General features: G+C 37.8%; 1 protein-coding gene across 3 annotated transcripts; it reads left to right on the forward strand.

Moving 5' to 3' along the window:
• Positions 1 to 2,781: 2,781 nt before the first annotated feature.
• On the forward strand, positions 2,782 to 27,018 carry LUC7L3 (LUC7 like 3 pre-mRNA splicing factor). 3 transcript variants are annotated; one of them, XR_009698403.1, is made up of 11 exons: positions 2,785 to 3,025; positions 13,585 to 13,651; positions 16,572 to 16,611; positions 17,095 to 17,239; positions 17,595 to 17,669; positions 18,973 to 19,077; positions 20,027 to 20,188; positions 20,582 to 20,865; positions 21,371 to 21,531; positions 23,620 to 23,745; positions 24,924 to 25,010. XR_009698403.1 is itself a non-coding variant. In XM_061175983.1 (11 exons), the coding sequence occupies exons 1-10, from the start codon at positions 2,927 to 2,929 to the stop codon at positions 25,082 to 25,084; spliced, it is 1,299 nt and encodes a 432-aa protein (XP_061031966.1). In that variant the 5' UTR covers positions 2,789 to 2,926; the 3' UTR covers positions 25,085 to 25,117; positions 26,640 to 27,018. The 3 variants fall into 3 exon arrangements, 2 of the variants coding, with proteins under 2 accessions (XP_061031965.1, XP_061031966.1); XM_061175983.1 differs by lacking the exon at positions 23,620 to 23,745 and adding an exon at positions 26,640 to 27,018 and having other exon boundaries at positions 2,789 to 3,025; positions 24,924 to 25,117; XM_061175982.1 differs by lacking the exons at positions 23,620 to 23,745; positions 24,924 to 25,010 and adding an exon at positions 25,170 to 26,633 and having other exon boundaries at positions 2,782 to 3,025.
• The last annotated feature ends 518 nt before the right edge of the window (positions 27,019 to 27,536 follow it).

The following is a 27,536-nucleotide window of genomic DNA, read 5'->3' on the forward strand; positions in this document are numbered from 1 at the left end:
CAGGGAACTAAGATCCCACATGCCCCCGGGGGCACGGCCAAAGAAACAAAAGACTACTTTTATGTCTGAATCCCTGATGCCCAGCAGATGATGCTGGCACTGGTTGAATTAATGAAAAAGATAAATGAATGAATTCATTATCTGCAGTGGTAATACACACTGAACCGTGGCTGGCCTCAGAATCTATGAAAAAGAGAGCCATAAAGAGCCTAGCGTGGGACTGGGTAGGAGCTCTTGCCTCTGAGATCCAGAGGACAGTATTTTCCTTTTATTTCATTTCAAGTTATTGTTACATTTTTGTCTTCCATGGTTCAGGAGCTCCCTGAGAACCAGGTCGTATATATCTATCTGTGTTCCCGGCCACTAACGCAGTTCCTGGCACAAAGTACATGCGCCATTAAAGTTTGTGGAATGAATGAGGGAATTAGATTAAAAAGTTTTAGGGAATTCCCTGGTGGTCCAGTGGTAAGGACTCGGCGCTTTCACTGCCGTGGCCTGGGTTCAATCCTTGGTCAGAGAACTAAGATCCTGCAAGCTGCATGATGTAGCCAAAAAAAAAAAAAAAAAGTTTTAGTGAACAGAAACTGTAACTTTGCACTCAGGTTTTATAAGTCCTGTTTGTAGTTCAAGATATGTACTTTTTTTTTTTTCTTTTTGGTGGTCGTGGCAGTGGTGAACCTTCAAAAAATGCTTCATTGAGAAAACAGCAACCATCAGCTGAAAACTCCCTTATCTCACTGCTGCATCTACAAACTGATTTCTATCTTTTTTCTTCTCTTGTTTCAGTGGAGAAATGGTCCTTTTTTCTAGGAAAGGCCAATATGCCCTGGAGCCTAAACCATCACCTTCCCTTGTTAAGAATTTGGAACTTTAGCTATTCTCTTCTTTTATCTTCTACCTTCTCCAACACTAAACATATTCTAATTTCCCATCTTAAAAAAGCCTCCCTGGACCCATACCTCCTTTCAGTTCTTACCCTATCTCGCTGCTTCACTTCTTAAAATGAGTTGTCCGCCTGCCATTTTACTCCCTCATTTTTCCTTCGTTCTTCAATGCATTTCAGTCTGACTTCCAACTGCGGATCCAGTGGATCCTTTTCAGTCTTCTCATGCCAGACCTTCAGCAGTTTTCTACAATGTTGGTTACTTTCACCTTTTTAAAAAAAATATTTATTTATCTTTGGTTGCATTGGGTCTTCGTTACTGTGCGCGGGCTTCCTCCATTTGCGGCGAGCAGGTGGCTTCTCCTGTTGCGGAGCACGGGCTCTAGGCGCGTGGGCTTCAGTAGTTGTGGCACATGGGCTCAGTAGCTGCGGCTCGCGGGCTCTAGAGCACAGGCTCAGTAGTTGTGGCGCACAGGCTTAGTTGCTCCGCAGCATGTGGGATCTTCCCGGACCAGGGCTCGAACCCATGTCCCCTGCATTGGCAGGTGGATTCTTAACCAGTGCGCCACCAGGGACGCCCACTTTCACCTTATTGAAACAGTTTCTCTATCTTTGTTTGTTTGATCTTCCCTGACTCTATACTCTTCAGACTTTCCTCTTACATCTTTGGTTTCCCTTTCACAGTATCCTGTGGTTCCTTCTCTACTCCTTTAAAGCAGCATCTCTCAAATGTTTGCCATCTTCAGGCCACTTAATGAGTATCCTGACAGTTTTAGGTTTATTTAAAATAATGATGAACATCGTTTCATATAATGAAATGACCTCGGTATATGCTACTCTCTCTCTGCTTTGAATTCTTTTCTGTCCACTTTGCTTGGCTGGAGAGCCATCATCTTTTAGGCCTTAGGTCATTTCCACGGAGAGACCTCTCTAACTCTTTGACAGAACCCTACTTTCTCCTCCTCATTATCATAATAGCTAATGATTAAACTTAAAATGTGTTGGGCCTGTTCTACATGCCTTACCTGTGTTATCTTCACAGCAACATCTTATGTGTTTAGGGGACCATTATTACTATAAGCCCCATTTCACAGATGGGGAAAGGAAGGCAGAATGGCAGAGCTGGGATTACCAACCCAGGCGATCTGTCTTTAGAGTCCGTACAGTTAAAGGTGCTAGAGTACTTATTACAATTTATATTGATATATTTATTTATTTAGTGACTGTCTCTCTCACTAATCCTCAAGGTCTGTGGGAGCAAAGACCGTGTCTGAAAGGTTCAGAGCTTAGCTTCAAGAGTTTACCTGGTACATGATAAGTACTCAGATATTTGTTCAGTAAATGAATCAATAATTTAAAAAAATTCCAGACTGGGAGGCAAACTCCTCCCCATACTCCGCGTAAAAAGAAACCGCCTTATCTCTTCTTGCCTTGATTTTCCACCTTGTGAATCAGGGGAGTCGGGGTGGGAGGACCAAGTCAGGGAGAAGAGGCGGCAAGCGCAGAGACTAGGAGAAAGGAGTCGGAACACGGAACGAGTGCTGATCTTCAGTTTCCTCCACTGCAAGATGGCACCGAAGTGCACCGCGTGGTACAAAAGGATACGCTACCCTTTTCTCCATTTCGGAGCGGTGTTAAAGCTTCAAGACGTATGTTTCTATTTCCGTGAAAGAGCGCGGGACTAACGGAGCCTACGAAAGGAAGCAGCACGCGTTACCACGCTCAGTAGTCTACGGTTTCGCTTGGCGCGGAATGGGGCGGTGCCGCCCAGCAAGGGCGGAGTTCAGGCCTCGGCAGGCCCCGCCCGCGGGCCGGCGGAAGCGGCCCGCCCTCGCCTCCCAGGCCTGGGCGTGTCCTCGTGGGCGCACGCGCGCGCACGGCATGTTGGGAAGGCGTCCGCGCGGCGGCCATTTTGTCTTATCGGTTCCTGTTTAGCTGAGGCTTTTAGGCCGGGAGCGGGCCGGAGAGCTTGGCGACTGTGTCGCTGGCGTTTTCTTTGGTGGGTGCCAGGGCTGGTGGGAGCAGTCGCCCGAGGAAAGCACCATGATTTCGGCCGCGCAATTGTTGGATGAGTTAATGGGCCGGGACCGAAACCTCGCCCCGGATGAGAAGCGCAGCAACGTGCGGTGGGACCACGAGAGCGTAAGTCCCGCGGGCCTTGGGCCTGTGCCCGGGCGCCGTGGGGGAGGGGAGTGGAGCGGACTGGGGCCCGCCGGGGCCGCGGCGCGGTTTGGGTCCCGGGCCGCCCCGGGGTCAAGTATCTGACCCCGTGGCCGGAGGGAGCCGGGAGGATAGCCCGGGAGGGAGGAGTCCTCCTGGATCCTAGGATAAGGGATGATTTGTTGTTGTTGTTTAAGTATCAAGGAAGTCAAAAAGACCCTTGGCAGAATTGAAAAGCACCTTAATCAGGCAGGGAAAGGCGGGAAAGGAGGGAATTTTTTTTTTTTTTTTTTTTTTTTTTTGCATCTAGAGGCTCTGTAGTTTTCACTTCATTGTGAAATAAGGGAAAGGGCAAATTTCTACCGTTATTTGGGCTGAGCGACGTATTTCGACTGAAATTTCTGGCCAGCATTAGTGGTAAAAATCGAGACAGTATATTATTTCAGTAATGGTTCAGTTTCGACGCTTATATGGGGAAATAAAATTTTAAAAGAGGTCATAACTTGGTAGGGTTCACCGTGATTTACAAATATTGTTTGATAGCAGTACGGTCTAGTAAGCCGTTCATGTAGATAATTGTCAAGGCATTTTCTTCACATGAAACTCATTTGATTCTCTTAACCCTGTAAGGGTAAATAATTATAAACCCAGTTTCACAGATGAGACTTGAGAGGCTCACCCAGGGTCTTTTGGCAAGTTAAATGGCGATACTAAACCTAATCTTTCTGGTCTTGTTCACTTTCCACAGTTCTATGAAACTGGCTCTCTGCAAATACCCTGATGTTTATCTAGTGTTTTGAACACGATGTGTAACGTTTATTTTAGGTCTTACCTGAAGAATAGATGAAGAATTTAATTTTACATCCGGTTGTAATCAAACAAGATAATTTAAAGGCAGTTACTAATCAAAATATGAAGGAATAAACAAATATGCCTTTTTTTTAAAGTTGCTTACTCATTTTAAACATAGGCTTTGGTCAGAATAAAATTTCTCTTGCAGTGCGGGAAAACAAGTTGGTGCTAGACGAGTCCTTTCAGTACCTTAAAAAATAAGCGTTTGACTAAAGTTGTGAGGCGCTGCCTCATTCCACAGTAGTATGAAGTGTTGTGGTAGAATTTATAGAGTAACTGTGTTTTTTGCCTTGATTCTTTCTTTTCTAGGCATTTCTTTGTCACAGTGAAGTAACTTTTTCTTTTACCACTTCACTCAGTAATCTAAGCTTTGCAAAAAGAAAAAAATGAACATCATGATTCACTTGATGGGTAAATAGGACATTTATCTATTTTGAATTACAGAGGGAAAATTGCTTTTGATTGCCTGCTTATCAACTGGAGCAGCCTATGCCTGTGCCTAATTGGTTTCGAACAAGTGTTGTGGAGAAACTTTTTTTCCTGGTGGTATTTTATTGCCACATTGCATTACGTGTGCTGGGTTTAAACATAAGCAATGAGGCTGTCAGAAAAGCAACTTAAGTTTTATATCATCTTAGTTATAATAAATCTGTTTTCCTTTCAGTTTTAGTGCTTCTCACTGATTTAAACTTTTGGTGCTGTTGTCAAAATATTTTATGCCTTTAATGACAGATTACACTTCATTCTAGATTCAGGGATTTGAAAAAGTCAATTGCTGGTGTTTCAGATTCTTGTCTGCAAGGAAAGGTTGGTGTAGACCAGCATGTGGCGTCTTCTAAATAAGCAGGAATTACTATAGAGTTTTATAAAGCTGGGGAAGCTCATGGCATCACTTCCAGGTCATTTGTGTATGTTGTTGGCTGTTAGTGCTAAAATCCTGGAGGAATGGACAACCCCAGTATGTACTGTAAGGGTTTCACCATCACTGTAACCTGATATTTCAATTTTTTTTTTTTTGCCCACGCCTCGAGGCTTGTGGGATCTTAGTCCCTGACCAGGGATCAAACGCAAGCCCGTCAGTGAAAGCGTGGAGTCCTAACCACTGGACCACCAGGGAATTCCCCAAAATATTTTTGCATTCCTATTCTATCTGGAAATTTTTCTTTGCCACACTTGTATTAGATGCAGAAAGCCATTTCAGCTGGGTGGGGTCCTTTTGTTTAACAATGAAATGGAAGCTTTACATTAGTATTAAAAGTAATTCCTAGATGTCTGCATCAGACTGATCTGTGGAATTTGTTTTAAATGCAGATATCTGTACTTCTCAGGCGCCCCCCCCCCCCATTCTGATAGGTCTACGTGAAGGCCCCAGAAATCTGCATTTTTTAAAATGGCATTTTTACGCATTCTAAAGCTTGTTAACTACTGCTTCTTGACCCACCTCCTTAGTGTCAATACTAGGTTTTTTTGTTTATTTTAATAAATTTATTTATTTTTATTTTTGGCTGTGTTGGGTATTCGTTGCTGTGCGCGGGCTTTCTCTAGTTGTGGTGAACGGGGGCTACTCTTCGTTGCAGTGCATGGGCTTCTCATTGTCGTGGCTTCTCTTGTTGCGGAGCACGGGCTCTAGGTGCGCAGGCTTCAGTAGTTGTGGCTCGCAGGCTCAATAGTTGTGGTGCACGGGCTTAGTTGCTCTGGGGCATGTGGGATCTTACCAGGCCAGGGATTGAACCCGTGTTCCCTGCATTGGCAGACGGATTCTTAACCACTGCGCCACCAGGGAAGCCCAATACTAGGTTTTTAATTGTGAGCTAGAAGCACTTGGGGGAAACTAATTTTTAAGTGAAGGATGCTTCTGTGATGCAAATTACTGACCTTTCATTTATTTGTAAAGATGTATGTATGTAACCACTATCAGGGAAAGTGTTTTACTTTACAGGCCTTTCCAACTTTTGTAGATTGTTACCTTTGGATCTGAGAGAAAGTAGTGTTCAACTAAAGTAGTTTTCAACTCAAGTCAAATCAGCTTTAATACTGTTCCAAGGATTCATTGACACACCCTCCTCCCTCATTGATTACTATTTTACATTTCCTTGAGATTATTAGTATTTTTGCATTAAGCAGTTTGCTCTGCTTTGTTAATCCTAAACAACCAGGGTAATGAGGAAAGCATATGATTTTAACTGCCTAGTGTGAGCTCCTTTTGGTTAGTGTTCACATGCAAAGATTTCAGTGTTTGATAGAGAAGGCATTGGTAGCCTTCTGATCATCTGAAGAGTTGAGATTGTAGGGAATTGTAAAGTTTGGTCTGGAGCTTTTATTATTATATATATAAAAGGAACTTAGTGGTTCAAATTGAGGATTTTATATTGTAGATCTCACCCCAAAAGTGAAATTAACTGTTGACTTAACTCTGATTCTAATAATATATAAAATGAGACTTCGTTCATAATTTATCAAATTCAAGTGTGCCCTCTTTTCAATGAAGGCTTAATAATTTATGAAGGGAATTGAAATAAATGTTCTTTTCTAAAATCTTCACAGTGTTAGCAGATACCATCACTGACACTGAAAGTTGTTTAGAAAAGAAAAAACAGTTAAGTTACTGTCCACATTTTTACTTGTGACTTTTAACATCTAAAAAAAGGATTCAGAATCTAAGAAGGAAATTGGAAGCAAAAAATGAGTAATTATACTGCATGGCATCTAGAAGTATTTTACTAGACAGTTTTAATTCATAGTCACCAAAATGTTTTATCTGTCAGAAGTATAGACATCTCCTGCCTCACTCTGTAGTGCGTAGTAAGTGTTGGGCTTCTTGGAATTGCCAGCAGCCTATATGTTGTGTATGTAACTGCTGTTTGCTTTTTTCTCTCCAAAACACATACAGAAGTGAATAGTGGAATGAACTCTGCATGTAACCATACCCAGTAAGACACATTATCAGCAGATGGCCAGTATTATTTCCTTTGTATGTCCTGCCTCTTTCAGTATTTTGAAGCAGTTGTATCATTTCAACCTTAAAGACATCATTATCTATCTCTAAAATATAAGGACTGGGACTTCCCTGGCGTTCCTGTGGTTAAGACTGCACTCCCAGTGCAGGGGGCACAGGTTCGCTCCCTGGTTGAGGAACTAAGATTCTGCATGCCTTGGGGCACGACAAATAAATAACCACAATATTATTATCACACTGAAAATATTAAGGTATTTCCTTAATATTTGATTGCCTTTGGGAAACCGTGTGTGTGTGTGTGTGTGTGTCTCTCTCTCTCTCTCTCTCTCTCTCTCTCTCTCTCTCTTTCTTTCTCTCTTTCTCTGTCTCTCAGTGTGTCTCATTAGACTTTCTTTTTCTTCTGATGCACTGTGCAGCTTGTGGGATCTTAGATCCCTGACCAGGGATTGAATCTGGACCCTCAAGCAGTGAAAGCGCGGAGTCCTAACCACTGGACTTCAGGGAATTCCTGGTATCTCATTAGACTTGATTTCTTCACAAGGGGAGAAAGTAGCTTAAGTTAGTATACAGTGTTTCATTGTTTTATGAAATGTGTTTAATTTTCTGATAATTTCTTGTAAATTGAGGAAATTCCTGTAATTACTTTGAATGACACAAATACAAATTATTTTGAATGACACAAAAATGTATCATTCTTATAGTATGTACAACAGAATAGTATAGATGCAGCACTTTCCCTGAGAGAACTGTCATTTGGTAGCAGTTTTGAAGGAGTAATGGGCTTTTGTAGCACAGTGGGGGAAAGTAGAGGGTCTAGAAAAGCACACATGAAAGGGGCACTTAACCCAGACTGGGGTACTTGGGGAAGGCCTCTTAAAGTGGCCTTTAAATACTGGGACCTAAAGGATTCGTAGGAGTTAGCCTGAGGGAGAGAAGACAAATGTTACTAGGGGCTGGAGAGAATCTTAGGCCTGAGAAATTGTGAATAGTATTAGAGCTGAAGCCCTTGTTTTTGTTGTTGGGGAAGGAGGTGTGTAGATAGATGAGCAGAAACCTCGTTTTGAATGTTTTTTATAAGCCTTGTTAAAAGTTGGGACTAAATGACATTGGGAAATAATTGAAGGCTTCTTAGTGGGAGAGAGATGTTCACTATCTCTGCTGCTGTGGAAAATTGATTAAAATTTTACAAGAAATTTGTGTAGGCAATAAAAAGGAGAGTGAACCATGACTAATTACTGTTAGGAATTGATTTTACTATTATGTTCCCTCTGATTTAGAGTTGTTAAAATGATTTTTTACAAAAGTAAACTTGCTTTACTATAAAAGATTAAAATTAGAAGTAAACAGCGAAAGTCTGACCTTGTCTCCCCTTACTGTTGCCAAATTCCCCTGGAAAAGCTTAAAAATTTGTATGTATGTTTCCAGATGTTTTCTAGTAATTTACAGACACATATATAAGTGAAAGTTGTCATATAGTAATGTAATGTTATATAAATTATAATATATACTTAAGAACTTTCACTTATACTGTGGAATCTTTCCTCGTTGGTACATGTAAATCTACCTTAGGGCTTCCCTGGTGGCGCATGGAAGAATCTGCCTGCCAATGCAGGGGACACGGGTTCGAGCCTTGGTCTGGGAAGATCCCACATGCCGCGGAGCAGCTAACCCCGCGTGCCCCAACTACTGAGCCTGTGCTCCAGAGCCCGTGTGCCACAACTACTGAGCCCGCGTGTTGCAACTACTGAAACCTGCGTGACTAGAGCCCGTGCTCTGCAACAAGAGAAGCCACTGCGATGAGAAGCCCGCGCACCACAACTAAGAGTAGCCCCCACTCGCCGCAACTAGAGAAAGCCCGCGTTAAGCAACGAAGACCCAACACAGCCAAAAATAAATTAAAAAAAAAAAATCTACCTTAGTTTAACTATTTCCTGGTGGATATGTAGATTATGTCAAATTCTTTTACCATTACCAACCAATCTGCAATGAACGTTCTTGTACATGTAGCTGAATCATTTGTAGGATAGGTTCCTAGAAAGATGATGACTAAGTTAAATGCTTATTTTACTTAGTCATTTTGATGGATGCTGCAAAATTGTCCCACAACTCTAGTAATGTTTGGAATGTTTCTTTTCCCAACAAAGTATCTAATGCCAGATTTTTGTTTTTTTGAATTTTGAATTTGAATTTTATTTTCAGATAATTGTTTTAATTTTTGACAGTTTGACTTTGTTTAATGTGATGGAAACTTGGAATTAAAATTTTCTAGTCAGATTCCTAAGATTGGTTGTATCTGCATTCTCTTAAGTGGTAGTGAAAAGTATGCTGTTGAGATTGAACTCTTCTGGTCTTTAGTGTTAGCTTAATTTATCAAGAGAATCACAATTACGTTATGAGAATTCTGCTCCCCCTTGCCACCTTTGGTTATCAGACTGCTAGGTCCATGATGGACATTTAGTAAAGACTTGCTGAGTCAAAGACTGTTAATATTTTTAGTTAGACATCCTCAATCCCTGGGAAGGGTTAAAAGAAGCAGTCTAAGTAGCTAGAGTTTATTGGGTAGAATAACAAATGTGTTGATGTTCCATTTCTTTACGACAATATCTTAAGGAGACTTGGAGAGTAGAAAGAGCACACAGAAAAGAATTAGGAAAATAGGTTTTAATCTGTATTTTGTAAGATGCCTTCAGGGCAGGTCATGTGGTTGATCTCAGTTTCTCATCTCAGATGGAGTGATTGGACTAAATTATAGGTAGACCTGCTGGCATGTCTTATTTGATCTACATAGTGCCTAAAGACATATTTTATAAAGTAATGGGTAGTATTTAAGAAAACAGACTTATTTGGCCATTTCTCCCAATTCAGTAAATGGAGAGTTTAAGTTTTACAATCCCACTGTGAAATACTTATTGTCTCCTTTTTTTGTATTGAGGACACGAGGCAGAGTTACAGCCTATAGTTTTTCACAGTTGAAAAGTGGCGGCCACGATTCAAACTCTGCAGTATGTTGCCTCTCCAAGCATACCTATTTCAACTTGCCTATTTCATACTGTGCTATGTCTGTCTTTTCATGTTTCCTTATGCCTAGAATGTCTTGTCATTCCACTTCTGAACTTAATCAGTTCAAGCTTCACCACTTGACATTCCTGACTAAATTCCCGTCTGTTTTAGTGATGCATGTACATTTTAGTTTTTGTGTCGCTACCAGACCAAGCTTCTTGAGGAGTGAGTCTTAACATGGTCTTGTATTGATACTTCAAGCATCGTTTTTAGCACATAGTGTTAAATGATTGTTGAAGTGCCATTTTCCACTTTTTAAAATTAAATGCCATTTAAAATTAAAATTCCATACAGTACTTATTAGATTTAGCTGTGTTCACTCATGTATTTTATTGGAAAACTGACATAGTATATTTAGACTTAGAGTTTTGACCACTTAGAATGTACTGTTTTTTGGAAAACTATTTATATAAATAAGACTTAGAGTTTAGAATAAAACTTTATTTATTTATTTTTAATTAAAAAAATTTTTTTGGCTGCGTTGGGTCTTCGTTGCTGCGCGTGGGCTTTCTCTAGTTGCGGCGAGCGGGGGCTACTCTTCGTTGCGGTGCACGGGCTTCTCATTGCAGTGGCTTCTCTTGTTGCAGAGCACGGGCTCTAAGCGCACAGGCTTCAGTAGTTGTGGCATGCAGGCTCAGTAGTTGTGGCTCGTGGGTTCTAGAGCGCAGGCTCAGTCGTTGTGGCGCATGGGCTTAGTTGCTCCGCGGTATGTGGGATCTTTCTGGACCAGGGATCGAACCCGTGTCCCCTGCATTGGCAGGCAGATTCTTAACCACTGTGCCACCAGGGAAGTCCTAAGAATAAAACTTTAAATAGCTCTGAAAATCAGAGGTATTTTAGTTTTAAAAAACAGAATTTATTACACATTTTATGACAAACCTTGAAGTTAGTAGTCATCCCCACTTTTACAGAAAACTTAAGTCGTACAGTATGTGGTAAAGCCCAGTTCAGATCCAGGTCAGTTTGATTTTGGTGATAAATGTTATTAAAACTAAGATTCAATAAGTACTATTTGGAAATACTTCCAAAAAGATTTCCTTCCTAGAAATACTCAAAGTTTGTATTTGGTTATATTTAAGAGTCAGGAGGGACCACAGAGATGTTTATTCCTTTTGTTTTAATGAACAGTAGTCTTATATTTACGTATGTACTTGAAAGTAAAATGCATAGTGATAGTAATAATAAACTTTCATACTTATGAGGGCTGAACGCCAAGTTTAGTTTTAAAATTAAATAATATAATTAAATAATATAATTAAAACCATATAATTTGTAGCTATAAATAATGGTAAATGCTGGTAATAACTATTATTAACCTATTTCATATAACTATATTAAAATTGTGGGGAATTTGTTAAATAATTTTTGGGCCTTTGGAACCAGGGTTAATAGTCTGAAAGATAAGTAGCATACCCTCTTTGTCTCTGTGCTCCTTCCCCTAAATGAAAGAGATTCTTTTTTAAAAAAAATTAATTATTTGGTTGCGCTGGGTCTTAGTTGCGGCTCACGGGCTCCTTAGTTGTGGCTCGCCTGCTCCTTAGTTGTGGCATGCAAACTCTTAGTTGTGGCATGCATGCAGGATCTAGTTCCCTGACCAGGGATCGAACCCGGGCTCCCTGCATTGGGAGCATGGAGTCTTAACCACTGTGCCACCAGGGAAGTCCCCTGAAAGAGATTCTTAAACTGAATGTTGGCATTGGTATTTTGCTGATACACTTAAAGTGGATGCAAAATTTAACAAATCAGACTTTTTAATAATTAGAAAAGTATATAGCATTTTAAAACATTAACCATTTGCACGTATAGAGCCCTTTTAAAATTCAGGTATAGTTGATTTACAATATTATATAAGTTTCGGGTGTATAACATAGTGATTTACAATTTTTAAAGATTTTACTCCATTTACAGTTACTGTAAAATATTGGCTATATTCCCTGTGCTGTACAATATATCTTTGTAGCTTATTTATTTTATACATCATAGTCTGTACCTCTTAATACACTACCTCTATTTTGCCCCTGCCTCTTCCCTTGCCCCATTTGTTTGTTCTCTATATCACAGAGTCTGTTTTATTTTGTTGTTATTATATTCACTAATTTGCTTTTTTTTTTTTTTAAGATTCCACAAATGCGTACAGTATTTGTCTTTCTCTGTCTGGCTTATTTCACTAAGTATAATCCCCTCCAAGTCCATCTTTGTTGTTGCAAATGGCAAATTTTCATTCTTTTTCATGGCTGATTAGTGTTCTGTTGTGTATATATACCACATTTTCTTTATCCATTCATGTGTTGATGGACACTTAGGATGCTTCCATATCTTGGCTGTTGTAAATAATGCTGCTGTGAACATTGGGGTGCATGTATCATTTTGAATTAGTGTTTTCGTTTTCTTTGGATATATACCCTGGAGTGGAATTGTTGGATCATATATGGTAGTTCTATTTTTACTTTTTTGAGGAACTTCCATATGGTTTTTCCACAGTGGCTGCATCAATTTACATTCCTCCCAACAGTGTACAAGGGTTCCCCTTTCTCCACATCCTCGCCAACATGTTATTTGTGGTCATACAGAGCCTTTTTAATAATTTAAAATCGAGTGTTAGAACTTCTAAAGAAAAGAAAATGGTATAAAGATACTATGACACATGGGTACATATAACAGGATAATATTGATATAAAACTAAATATGTTTAGACATGATTTTTGAATCTCATTGTTCTTTATGAGACCTTTCTTTATAAGACCTTAGTTCTTCTGGACACAGCTTATGGAACCACATTGCTTCAGACAAGTATAAAACAATTGACCTTTGAAGCAAAAAACAGTCTATTTGAGATTTAACATCCAGTTCTAAGTGTCTCGAAAAAACTCATTCAATCTTAAATTTAGCAGACCTTTTCTATCATAGTTGTACATTGAAAATTTACCCAATAATAATGAAGGGTTATATGAAGGGAGATACTTTGGAATTTTGCTTAACAGGTTTCGGTTTGCAGTGTTATAGAATTAAACATAGGATAGAGCAGTCTCGGAATGTATCTGAAGGAGTTACAAAAGTACCAATGAGAGAGAATTAAAAGTCGGTTTCATGTTAATAATTTTTCCTCATACCATAGAAATCACTCAGTAAAGTGCTGGCATGTGTGAAAATATCCACTACATCTTGGGGCCTGTTACAGGATCTCTTTAAGTGAAAATACTGAACCAGATTGCTTTAAATAAGTGTTATTTGGAATTTAGGCAGTGATTTCCAAATCTTAGTCTGTAAATTGGTTCTGGTCTTTAACAAAGTTAGACAATAAGAACAATGTGTTTTTTATTGGTGTGTTTTTAAATAAAAAGTCATCTTTTTTCTGGATGTCTTTATCCAATATTTTTTGTTGCTTGGGAGTAGGGCAGTGATTTCTAATACTGTAATAGAAATAGGAAGTAATTATAGAAATAGAAAATGCTGGTAACTGTCAGTCCTGCATTTCTTGTACTGAAATCCAGGAGTCTGAAAGTCATTAATTTACCTAACTAAATGGCTTAACAAATGAAATTGTTCTTAAACTTACTTGGTTGAAAGATGAAGATCATGAAATGAGAAAATAGTTATTTGGCACCCTTTTCTGGTATAGTTCTAAAACCGAACAATTTCAAAAAGTTAAATTACCTTTGTTTTTCTTCACTAGGTTTGTAAATATTACCTCTGTGGTTTTTGTCCTGCGGAATTGTTCACAAACACTCGTTCTGATCTTGGTAAGTAAATATTCTGTGTAACTTTTATCGAATTTATGATTAAAGAGAAACTGATACTTTATAATTTTGAAAAGAAGTTTTCTCTTAAAGGTTTGTTGATAAAGTAATTTCTTTCCTGGTTTAGTTTTTTGAATGTATTAATAAATGTCAGTCTAATTAAACGTGGTGGCTTAATTGAATATACATATCTATTTCCACTCCCTCCTGAAACCCCTCCACTAAAATGAAAATTTAAAAACAAAAAAGGTGTAAATGGAAGAGTCGAGATAACATTAGAGATGTCAGCACATTTTTGGAAGATGACAAGTGGATGGAAGAATAGCAGAGAAACCTGTACCCTAAAAGCTGCAGAAGGGGATATTAAACAGAAGCAAGAGTTTGATCAGCAGAACCCTGGACAGGCTCAGGATTTGGAGGCATCAGGTACCATAGAAGGCAGAGTTGAATCATGGGGCTGAAAACCAGAGATTAGTCTAGTTCAGGGTTTCTCAACCTTGACATTTGACAGTTTTACCTGGAAAATTCTGTGTTTGCGGGGGTGGGAGGGGCTGTCCTTTGAATTGTAGGATGTTTAGTAGCATCCTTGGCCTGCACCCAGTAGATGCCAGTAACATCTCCCAATTGTGACAACCAAAAATGCCTCCAGGCATTGCCAGATACCCCTGGGGGCAAAACTGCCCCCTGTTGAGAACCACTAGTCTGTGTGGTCAGACCTGTGCATCTGGTGATTCTGTTTCCCACCCCTACAGCCCAGGAGACCCCAGGGGGTTATGTTCTGAAGAAATTGGGGTAAGGAGACTCTAGTTCATTTGAACCACAAAGTGCAAAAAAAAATTTTGATCATTTTCTTCTCCCAAGGATGGTACATAACTAGTATCATTCTAGAAACATTAACAGCTTGCCCTAAAACATTAAGAGCACATTAGGGCTGGATGTATCTGGATATTGGGAGTAGAGATACAGGACAGGGCAGTAATAACAAAGATGAGACTATAAGAGATTAAATGAGTCTGTATTCTCAATAGTGAGGTTTTCCCATTCCCTTCCTCTGCCCTGTTCCTAGAAGGATACAGCCAGATGTTTTTTCCCCAGGCAGAAGAGAAGAGGATTCTTTAGAGAAAGTGAACAGTTCCAGAGAAGTGATCTACAGGTACTGACCCTTGGGGAATCTCCTAAAAGAAAGTCTTGCTGCCCAATTTTCCTATGGTAAAGCCTGTTAGTTGACAAACCCTGCCTGAGCATACCAACTTCGAGTCAGATTTTGGAAGTGTTTTGCCAGCCAAGGAATACCAGTCAGACATTTGAAGAAAACCTTCAAACAAAAGATTAACCAAAACCAACAGAAAAAAAGAATTTAGTGGAATATGGTGGCTAATGGGGGAAAACAGAAGAAAAAAAAATTTTAAAGCCATAACTAAATTTAGTATCCTCAGAGAAATAAGAGAACATATCAGGAGGAATAGGATGCTGTATAAAAAGGGAAGTTTTGAAAAACTAAGAAGAGTTCCTAGAAATTAGAACTAGAGAAATCTGAAATAAAATCAGGGGAAAGTTTTGAGGATAAAATAAATTTGTGGAATGTTAATAAAAAATTAAAATTTGAAAAAATTATATCAGTCCAGTCCTCTAATAGCTAATTAAGAGTTCTAGATAGAGAAAACAGAAGGGAGGAAATTTTAATATTGCATTACTAAAGGACTTTACCCTCTAGATTGAGTGAGTCCTTCAAGAGCTCAGCACAACAAATGAAAAAAGATCCACACCATTGTGAAATTCCAGAACACCAGGGGTGAGGGTGGGGCACGTAGGATTATCAATCAGGATGGCCTCAGATTTGTCAGTATGACACTGGAAGCTTGAAGACATTGGAGAAACACCCTCAGGATTCTGAATGAAAAAATGTTTTTACCTAGGTTAGCTATATAGCCAAACAGGAAAATATGAGGGTGGAAAAAAAGGACATTTTCAGACATGCACGGTCTCAACAAATTTATCTACCACCTTTTCTCTGGAAACTCATGGGCATAAACCAAGAAGGAGAGAAATGAGAGATCCAGTAAACTTCAGTACAGACCAGAAAAGGAGTTTCTAAGGATGACAACTCTATTAGTGAGCTTAGAAAAAAAGCAGCCCAGGTTCAAGCAGGACAGAAAGCTCATGGAAGAAAATAAAGCTGATTATCTGATGTATTTTGAATCTTGAGGGAGATTGGTATTGAGATGGTTTCTTATAGCTGAGTTAAAGTGTTTGAGATGAATTTGGAAATAGAGACATAGAAAAGACTAAACAAAAGAAAGAATTCCAGTAAGTGTATCAAAAGTGTCATTATAATGCACCTTTTGTTTGACTCAGCAGTTAATATAGGACTTGCATAATCAAAATATAAGCACTGAATGTTTATTTAACCTAAATTTTTGATGCCTAAGATAAACCAAGAAAAAGCAAAATAAGCATAAAATTTAGAAATATGGAGGTAAATTCCAGAAGATACAACTGAAAGGGTCAAAATTGGTTGCCTTTTGGAGATGGTAAGGGGTAGGACTAGGGTGCTAGTCTTGTACTATTCACAGAGACTCAAAATGAATAAAATGTCGCTGGTGGTTCAGACCAGTGGTCTGCCCTCATCCCAGTTTTCTTCTTGGTGGCAGTAAGGAACAATTTTTTCATTCCTCCTACTCCCTCTTTTTTCTTCTCTTACGTAGTTCTGCGTTATACTCATCTTGAAGACTAAGGAGAACACTTTTCATGTGCTTACTTGGGTATGTTGCTTCATGAATCAGTAGGCTTAATTTAGGTGTCTACAGACTACTCAGTGATTAAATGGATCTTCTTTCCTTTTTTAAAAAAGAACTTCCTTTTGTTTTGGCAAGAGAAAAGTTAACTTCAATAATTTATACCTTCATATTTCTTGTTCTTTCAGGGCCTTGTGAAAAAATTCATGATGAAAATCTGCGAAAACAGTAAGTTACCTTTTTGGGGGTCATCCCTCCACCCCCCATCATTATTTGGTTTAAAGGGGACAAGGATGAAGAAATAATTGAAATTCGTTTAAAATGAATGTCGGACAGAGGTCCTGTTCATTAGTTGGGGGTGGTAGAAAGTGATGCAGCTTAATGTAGTATCACCATGTGAGTACATACTGTATGCCAAGAATAAGCCTAAGCTTTTTTTTCTATATCACATTTGTTTTTTATTTTTTTTCTTTTATTATTATTTTTTGGTGGCTCCTCACGGCTTGCAGGATCTTAGTTCCCTGACCAGGGGTTGAACCCGGGCCCTCAGCAGTGAAGGCACAGAGTCCTAACCACTGGACCGCCAGGGAATTCCTTACGCCTTCAGTCTAAATGCAGTAGTCCATGAGATTAGTTAAGATAGAATATGAGAGTTGTAATCAATAAATATTTGGAAGGAAAACAGTGCTTGTTTATTTTCATTTTTATTAGGTATGAGAAGAGTTCTCGTTTTATGAAAGTTGGCTATGAGAGAGATTTTCTGCGATACTTACAGAGCTTACTTGCAGAAGTAGAACGTAGAATTAGACGAGGTCATGCTCGTTTGGCATTATCTCAAAACCAGCAGTCATCTGGGGTGAGTATGAAATTAATTTACAGTCTTTGTAAAGTGTCCTTGTTCTCTGGAAACCCAGAGACTTCCCTAGTGTTGAAACTTGTGTTCAGGTTCATTCATTACTTTGTATTCTTTTAAAATTTCAGTCTTTATTAGTAAATGTAATATTGATTTTGCTAATCATAAGGTTTTGATCTTAAATATCAGTAACTGACAAAATATGCAGCTGATTAACAAAAATTGAGGTAATTGAGTTACTATCCTTGTGATTCAGCATTTCAGTTATTAAATACAACTATTAGGTATGGTATGTGAGAGTTTGAATGTCTATCTCTGTATTTTAGTTGTTGATAATACATTCTGTTGTCTTCATTAGGCAGCTGGTCCAACCGGCAAAAATGAAGAAAAAATTCAGGTTCTAACAGATAAAATCGATGTACTCCTGCAGCAGGTGAGAATTGTGTGCATTAATGTCAGAAAATACTTGGAGTAGACACTTAACCAAAGAAGGTATAAGGATGGCAAATAAATACATGTAAAGTTGCTCAGTGTCATTAGACATTAGGGAAATACAAATCCACAGTGAGATGCTTTTTGAACACCTATTAGAATTGCTAAAATTAAAAAGACTGACCATATCAAGTGTTAGTGGAGAGCTGGGCAAACAAACTATCTTACACTGTTGGGGTATGTAAAATGGTGCAGCCACTTTGGAAAAAAGTTTCTCTTAAAAAATTAAAAGAGGCACCACGAGCCATTCCACTGCTAGAGAGATGAAAGCATATGTTAACACAAAGAGTTGTATACCAATGTTTATAGTGGCTTTATTCATAATAGGCAAATAACACCCCAAACAAGCCTGGAAAGAACTCATGTGTGTGTCAGTAGGTTAATGGATTTAAAAAAATGTGATGTATCTATACCAGCGGTCCCCAACCTTTTTGGCACCAGGGACCGGTTTCATGGAAGAAGGTTTTTCCACGGATGGGGGTGGGGGGTTGGTTTCGGGATGATTCAAGCTCATTACGTTTATCGTGCAGTTTATTTCTATTACTATTACATTGTAAGATATAATGAAATAATGATACAGCTCACCATAATGCTGACAGAAGGTGGAGCTCAGGTAGGGAGCAGCTGTAAATACAGATGAAGCTTTGCTCGCTCGCCTGCCGCTCACCTCCTGCTCACCTCCTGCTCACCTCCTGCTGTGTGGCCAGGTTCCTAATAGACCACGGACCGCTATTGGTCTGGGGGTTGGGGACCCCTGATCTATACAGTGTGATACACTATTCAGTAATAAAAAGGAATTAACTACATGTAACAGTGTGGATGAATCTTAAGATAATAGGTTGAGTGAAAGAGACCGGAGCCCTACAGAAGGGAAAAAAAGTGCATGGTTCCATTTAAATAAAATTCTAGAAAATGCAAACTAATCTATAGTGACTTAAAGCAGATCAGTGGTTGCTTTGGGAGGAGATACAACAAAGAGGCAGGAGGAAACCTTTGGGGTGATGGATATGTTTATTATCTAGATGGTGGTGTTGATTTCATGGGAGTCAAACCGTATGAAATTGTGCACCTTAGAAATTTGCTGTTCTGTCAAGTATACATAGTTAATGCAGGCTTCACTAAACAAAACCAAACAAAAAGACCCAAAACAACCGCTAAATGCTAATGATGCTTGGGGTAAAAAGAAAAATACTTGGATAGTGTGGTTAGAAAGATATGCTGACTGCTTTTTAAATTCCCCTTAGATTGAAGAATTAGGATCTGAAGGAAAAGTAGAAGAAGCCCAGGGAATGATGAAATTAGTTGAACAGTTAAAAGAAGAGAGAGAATTACTTAGGTCCACAACTTCGGTGAGTAGCAACCTCATTTTGATTTACCCAGGCTGTTCACTGTGAATTACTGGGATCTATTCCGATTTGAGAATAATTTTCTAATGTCAGCAAACTTTATTTTAAAGGGCCACATAGTAAATATTTTAGGTTTGCAGGTCACAAGATTTGTAATATAAAAGCTCTGCCTTTATATTACAAAAGCAGCTTTAAACAATATATAAACAATTGGATGTGGCTTTGTTCCAGTAAAACTTTACAAAAACAGGCCTCTAGCCGCTGGCTTGCCAACCTGTGCCTTAGATCATAAGTATTCATTTGGGCCTGGGTTTTATTTTTTGTTAGAACAAATTATTCAGTTTGTATTTACCTTAGTACAGAATTGGTATACTCTTAATAATGCCTTCTACTTTCTTAACTTTCAGTTAGAGAATATAATGTTTGGATATTGATACATGTTTTTGTATCAATGTATTTGATACAATGTATTTTGTATCAGTGTATGTATTTGTACATACAAAAGACATGTTTTGGATATTGATGCTAGAATATAATTGGTCATTGGTTCCCAAATATTAAAAGGATATGTTCAGATTATACTCAGTGAGTTCAATTCCTTAATGATTTTGAAAAACATTTTTAATATGGAGTCCACATCTTTAACCTGTTGAACCAAACGAGAAATGAATTCAGACTAAAATAGGTAGCTTTTTTGAGGTGGTATAGGTAGCTTTTTCTTTGTTGGAGTTGAGGGATGGGGTCTAAGTACTTCTTGGGTGATGTGGAAAGTTGATTGCTGCTGTGATACTTCCTCTCTCTAAAAGTTGCTGCTCAGTATTATGGCTTTGGGGAAATGGAAAGTAGCAGTTGACAAAATTAAAAATCTATTCTAAATGTTAAGTACTTTTGGGGAGATTTGTTTGTTCTGTCTTCCTCAGATGTTCTTATAATAACTGATTTATCATTTCAGACAATTGAAAGTTTTGCTGCCCAAGAAAAACAAATGGAAGTTTGTGAAGTGTGTGGAGCCTTTTTGATAGTGGGAGATGCCCAGTCCCGGGTAGATGACCATTTGATGGGAAAACAGCACATGGGCTATGCCAAAATTAAAGCTACTGTAGAAGAATTAAAAGTATGTTTCTTATAAACATGTATTTTAGCTATAGCTAGTACTTTATTTTAGTATGGTTAAAAATTGATGACATAGAGATATAAACCTCTCGTTGATATTTTTGCTGACTGTGTTATTTGAGGTAGCGATAATCCCTACAATGTTCTGCTATTCATTAGATTAGCAAAGCGCTTTATTTTTTTTACTCTGTAGTGCTAGGAATTTGGGAGAAAGAGTATTCCTGAGGGTTTAGTCAAATATCTTGTGTACATACATGGTGTTGAGATTTCTCCATTTCACTTTTAGGGCATCAAATTCCATAAGTTGGTCTAAAAATGCTTCACATTAGGTAGCCCTTGTTTGACAGTGTCTTTATATAGTTTTTAAAAAAAAAATCAAATTCTGTTTCCTTAGGAAAAATTAAGAAAAAGAACTGAAGAACCTGATCGTGATGAGCGTTTAAAAAAGGAGAAACAAGAACGAGAAGAAAGAGAAAAAGAAAGGGAGAGAGAAAGGGAAGAAAGAGAGAGGAAAAGACGAAGAGAAGAGGAAGAAAGAGAAAAAGAAAGGGCTCGAGACAGAGAAAGAAGAAAGAGGAGTCGATCAAGGAGTCGGCACTCAAGCCGAACTTCTGACCGAAGATGCAGCAGGTCTCGGGACCACAAAAGATCACGAAGTAGAGAAAGAAGGCGAAGCAGGTATATTGAACACATGAGACAGTGCCAGACATATAGTGAGTGTGCAATAAACAGTAGTAATTACTAGTGATATTCCTTGGTACTTGACCCTCTTAAGTCTCATTAAGCATGAGGATGGATTATGAACGAATCCATCTTTGAGGCAACTTCATTGCTATTTCTGAGGCAGTCTAAGGAGGTTTGATGCAGTCTTATTAGGAAGTCAGTGTACTGGATGGTCTTTTAAGTGCTTCTCTTCTCATTGATTCTGAGAAGACATTTAAATCATAAATTATCTTGGGTAGGGCTACCTATTTGAAAAATTGAAGTTAGAAGGATTTTCCAATTTTCAGTTTTTAAGATTTCTAATGTAAATATGTTTTAATAGTAGAGTCTATTCTTTTGCCTTTAAGGGTAAGTTTTGCTTTTAATCTTGTTATTTATTCAACAGTGTGTAATTCTTCAAGGTTTTTTCTTACTGTAATATCAGCTGAAGTTGCTTTCCTTTTGTTTCAAATTATTTAAGAAGCAGAGATCGACGAAGAAGCAGAAGCCATGATAGATCAGAAAGAAAGCATAGATCTCGTAGTCGGGATCGAAGAAGATCAAAAAGCCGAGATCGAAAGTCATATAAGCACAGGAGCAAAAGTCGGGACAGAGAACAAGATAGAAAATCCAAGGAGAAAGGTTAGTTTTTATGAGAATTTAATTTATTAAGAGACTGTTTTCACTTTCTTGTCTCCCCACCGACTCACTTTTCTTCAGACACAGGCAGAGTTCCACTTCAAGCTATACTCATTTTCACTTATGATGAATACCATTCAGTAGGAGACAAGCATTATTCTCCCCCCTCCTGCTCTGACTTGTGAGAATGACAGTTGGCCTGGTGTTTTCTTAGAACATGTTAAAGTCACATCCTTCAATTGATAACTTGAAGGCTTATCATTTAGTTTCTTCCAAGTATTGCATTATCTTTTAGGCTTATTAAGGTGTAGAATTCTTGGTTATTGGCAACTTTTTTTTTTTTTTTTTTTTTTTTTGTACTTGCTGCAGTGTTCCATAATATGTCTTGCAGAGTAAATGTACATTACTGCATTGGTGCTCATGTACAGCATTCATTTAACTCAGTACTTCTAAGTTTGCAGTAGTTGAATGCCTTACATGTGTCTTACCATGTTTTTTATTGAAGCAACATGCTCTTTCCCCTCTACTTTTTCCTTTGGTTTTCTGTGGCATTCTAGTAGCTGGTTCACTGTGCACTCTTAATGGACTTTTTCATTTTGTCTTTGGCATGTTTTCACAAGGATATTCTCATCTTTCAACTTAGCCTTCATTGAACAATAATTCTTTTAATCATTAGGGTCGCCTTTTCTGCGTTTTCTTCAGATTCTTTGTGCGTCTGTCATTTTGTATTGACTGGGCTATTCTGCTTTGCATGGTTTTCAGGAATGAGAGAAAGGGCTTATTTCTGATTTTCTTGGCTCTGCTTGTTCCATCCTGTTCTGCCTATCTGTGTCCATGTTTGATCACCAACATAATATGTGTGCTCCTGTTTGAATTTATTATATTAGACGTGTATGTGATACTCATTATTTTCTTTTATGAAACTAGTCTATAGTTTTTGTGGGGTTTAACTGAGTTAGGAAACTAGCAGCACAAACAGTGGATTTTTTTTGTGTGTGTGTCTTTTATTTTTCCTCAGATAAGTGCATCTTCTCTTTTTAAAAATACTTACATATATTCGCTTTTTCTACAACATGGAGCAAATGTTAAAAAGTAGGAAACAGGATAATTTTTAAAACTTGCTCTTGTGAGCTTTAGTATTTGCCATTTAAGTCCAGAAATTACTTTGTGATTCAAAAGGCAATTGATACCAAGAGTTAACTGACCATATTAGTTTTAAGAAAGCTTCACCCAACCTTTTTGCAAGACTTTCTGTATAATGTATTTTGGGGATGATGGGTCAACTCTCAAGAGCCAGATATGGATGTCAGAGATGAAATTAATCACTTCTCTCTGAGAACTAAAGCTCTTTGCTGTATCCTCATTTGTGACACTTAAAATAGTTGCATTGGTTCTCAGGGACAAAAGCTAGCTAGCCTTCATAACTATCTGGGATCAAAGTTGAGCAATAAATGTCACTGGTCTGACTTAAAAACAGTTTGTGTAATTTCTAGAGAGAGCAGAAAAGATGAGTTGAATTGCTAAACTATGATCCTTATTGTAATGATCACATCGTGGAATATAATCAAACTTTTGTTTAAGTAAAATAAGCTGCATTGTGTTTAGATTATGGACAAACAGGGATTTTCCTGGTGAGATGTGAAGGAAGGAGTGAAGACTTGATTCAGAGAAAACTCTGCATCTGGTCCATCTTGAAAGATTGGGTATGCCATTATAGATTTATTTTGAACGTTGGGATCTCTTTTAGAAGTGACATGATTTATTGGCTTTTGAAAATACCGTGTGGCCAATTAGGCACTCCGTATAAATAACTGAAGGCCTGAACTTTGAGGTCAGATATGAGCAGTAGCAAGCATTTGATAATGGCGATGAATAAGAGGGAGCTCACTACTCCATGTGCTGTAATGAAAGCACTTTATCTGACTCCACAAACGAAAAGTGGTTTCTTGCACAAACCTATCTTTCTTAACCACCAACCAATTTAGGGTGCTCTCTTTGTCAAGAGAGGTTCCTTTTTTAATCCATAGCCCTGAAGTCCACCACACTTTGTGGATGTCCTTAGGACTATTAAGATCTACCATATTTATATAGGGCAGAAGATAAGATTATTGGACTGACTACTAGTCCTCTACGGGGCAACAAGACGACTCTTCCTCATTGAAGCTACCTGTGCACCGGAGAAGCCCATAAGGCACAAAGGGAGGACTTTCCCACAAGGTCAGTTAGAGCACACTGTACTGGCACAGTTCTCATAAGTGGACAGACAGACGTGAAGCAAGTCCTGCAGTCAGCTACTTGGACGTTGCTTCGTGCATTTTGCAAGTGTTATGGACTGAATATGCTCCTTCACATAAGATCTTCAATTCTTACGTTCTTTGAATGAGTGCCCCCCACCCCCATACCATATTTTGTTTTCATTACCATCCCTCTCCCAGTTATTTAATGTTGTGTCTTAACACTTTGTCTAGAACCTTAGAGGGTTCTGCTTCTCTTAAAACCTCTTTCTATCTTATGAAGTACTCTGCTAGACCAGCTATTCTTAACTTAGTTTTAAGGGGAAAAATAATTTTTCCAGAAGGTTTGTGTTGATAGTTTGCTTTAACATTTTCTGTAGAAATCTTTTGTTAGGCAATACTTGGAACTGAAAAAGCTAGAACATACTTGCTCCATGTACCATTTTTTGCCTCTGGCGTTTCACCATTCCAAAGAAAACAGAAGGAAAAGTTGACTTTTTTTTTTTCATCCTTTATTTGCAGCTGAGTTGAACTTTAATTCCTCCTTTTGGAAAAACAATTCTGAGATGGCACATACGTTACTTTTATTAGCAAAGCACAGAAGTTCAGTATTTGGAATGGGATTTAAGATCCACTTTCTTTTGTTGGGCTTGTCCCTCTTGGGTATTCAAATATATATAGGTATAAGTCATCTTTTGCATTTAAAAATATATAGTTGGAGAAACATGCCTATAAAATGTTCACCTTTTTTCACCTTTTGCAGTTACTATTTTTACTTTTTTAACTTAATTTACTTCATGTGAACACAGTTTTTTTGTACTATCGTTCATACCTTTCCCATTGCCTTTTGATGTTCTTTACCCCAAATGAAATCTACTTAAGTTTTAGATTCTGCAGTGATTTGGTGTTACGTGTACCTCTCACCAGTTTGAGAGAATTTGCCCACTATTTTACCTTTTGCTTTCTCTAATTCTCTGTCCTGCCCTCTCCCTCCTTTGTAAATTACAAATTTTACCCCTTTGATAGATTCATCAAACTGTTACTTGCAGTCTATGGGAAATGATTGTCTTTTCATCTCTCAATTGTTTTCACTTTTCAAAGCGTTATGTATGTATTGTATTTTACTTTAAAATCCACGATCAATGTCTTCTTTTATGGCAGAAAAGAGGGGATCTGATGATAAAAAAAGTAGTGTGAAGTCCAGTAGTCGAGAAAAACAGAGTGAAGACACAAACACTGAATCAAAGGAAGGTGATACTAAGAATGAGGTCAATGGGACCAGTGAAGACATTAAATCTGAAGGTGACACTCAGTCCAATTAAAACTGATCTGATAAGACCTCAGATCAGACAGAGGTAAGTGTATTGTTTCTCACTTTGATTAGGGCTTTTTGTTACTGTTTGACAGTGCAGCGTAAGTATGCACAGATGAAGATGGAACTAAGCCGAGTAAGAAGACATACAAAAGCATCTTCTGAAGGAAAAGACAGTGTAGTCCTGCAAAACATTTTGAGGTACATTGTTTTGTCTCAGCTATTTTGTAGCAGACTCGTGACCCCCATTAGTGTGCCTCTTTGGAAATTATTACCCAACGTTTGTAATATAGTCGCCATTGAAAAGTTAATTATCCTTTTTTTAGGGATTTTGCTGTCATTTCTTGTTTTTTTTTGTTTTTTTTTTTGTTTTTTTTTTTAATAAAAAGGTTGAACTGTTTTTTTTTTTCTTTTTGGTATTAAGTCCATCTTGTGTTGGTACATTGGCAGAGACATATGCTTTAAAAACTTAAATATTTCTGAGGCACATGTTGGACTACTTTGTTTTAATTAAACTGCTAGTATTTCTTTGTCAAGGATGTTTCTAGTTTTTTGCTTTATTGCCTTGCATTCTAATGCAGTTTGTTCTGTAACTCGAGAGCCAGTAGCATTGGATTGATGGAAGTGTAGGGTTTATGAATTATTGCAGCTGACTACCATACCTCACACAGCGTTGGTGTTGTGAGCGGCCCATGAAAAGCCAAATTAAAAATCAAGGATTCAGTCAAACTAAGCAGGTACTCATGCCAGGTACTCCTTTCTCTACCCACATCCATGTTTGAATGCTATTGCCTGTGATCTTTACGCTTAACTGTTGTGTATCTTTTTTGTTCTTTACAAGAAGCACAGAGGGGTTTTTTGTGTATTGCGTGAAAACTTATAATCAAATGTTAACAGAATGGAATTTTTTTTCAACTGTGTGTAGGGATGCAGTGGTGCCCAGAATTAGATATCTTTAAAGAATTTTAAATACAATAAACACTTCATATTATTCGCCTTGTTACATTCAATGCAATTCTCAAGTCTTTAAGAGGTATGTGTTTAATATTTCCTACTGTGTAGGAGAATTTGCAGTCAGCCATAGGTATAATAGGAATAATCACTGGCTGATACATTTAAAGCAGCAGTGAATAGCAAGGACAGCCACCTTCAAACAAATACAAAGAACTGATGAACCATATAGAATGAATTTGGGTTTTTAAAGAACTATTTAAAGTCAGGCTTTATAAGAGTTCTTAAAACCTGTGAACTGTTCATTCTTTGGGCTAGTGGCATGGGATTAAATATTCCTAATGAAAGGAAGTACCAATTAGTTGATTTGTCGATGACATTCCTTTTCTAGGACAGCAATATAGTGTTAAATTTGTGTGAGCCATTCAAACATAGGCAGGCATACACAGGCATATGGCTTTAAGAGACCACACTGATGCCTTGATAATTTAAAAGAATACAAACATTCCATATACATATATTAATTAGCAGTTAATGACTGGGCCACTTAGTCATAAAAATTTGCCTTTTACATGTTGTCTAATTATCATTTTTCCCCAAATTTTGCCTTGTAGGAATACTGTTCGAAGATTCTTGGAAGAAAACTGAAAACGGCATAAAGTGAAGATCGACATTAAAATGAGGTGAAAGAAAACTATAGTGGCATAGAAAAAGTATAAAGCTCAGTTAGTTTTTTTTTGTTTTTTTTTTATTAAAAATTAATTCAGGACTGATGTGACCTACCAGATTTCAGAACATGTATTAATAGCATATATATGCCACTGAAAACTTAGGTCCTGTATCATATTTTTTTCTTTAAGACTTTTTAAGAAATATTACCTAAATATGTGGCTTGCTCAGTGTTTAATTGCAAGTTTTCATTCTTGGACTTTGAAAACGAGATTAAACGTTAGTATTTGTGTGAATCAGACTAAGTGGGATTCCATTTTTACAACTCTGCTATACCTAGCCTTTGGATTTAGAAGTGAAAATAAAGTATCTCTGACTTTCTGTTACAAATTTGTCTCTGTCATTGAAAAGTTTTAGTATTAATCTTTTTCTAATAAAGTTATTGACTCTGAACTAGTCCCTTGTTTTAAATATGAGATACGCTGTTACTAGAGATGTTGGTGTACAGTTTTATCTGATTTGTTCTGTTTAAGACTAATTTTTATAGAATTTCCACAGTTTAAATGTTATAAATAATGGTGCTTCAATTTGGGGTAGTTATGAATACATTTGAATTATGCTTTTAATAACAAAGATATACAATGAACTAGAATATATTTTTACACCCCTGAGAGATTTCTTTAGTAGTAGAAATTCAAAATGTCCTTCTGACAAACACTATCATCCTCCAGCTATGAAATAATGATGTAGAAGAGCATTTCAAGAACTTTTAACTAGTTTTTGGTCTTAAAATCCTGTATCAAGATTTTTTTAACCTGGTCTTGTTGGATTATAAATGTATT

The sequence above is a fragment of the Eubalaena glacialis genome, chromosome 19, assembly GCF_028564815.1.
Source record: "Eubalaena glacialis isolate mEubGla1 chromosome 19, mEubGla1.1.hap2.+ XY, whole genome shotgun sequence".
Classification (NCBI taxonomy): Eukaryota; Metazoa; Chordata; class Mammalia; order Artiodactyla; family Balaenidae; genus Eubalaena; species Eubalaena glacialis.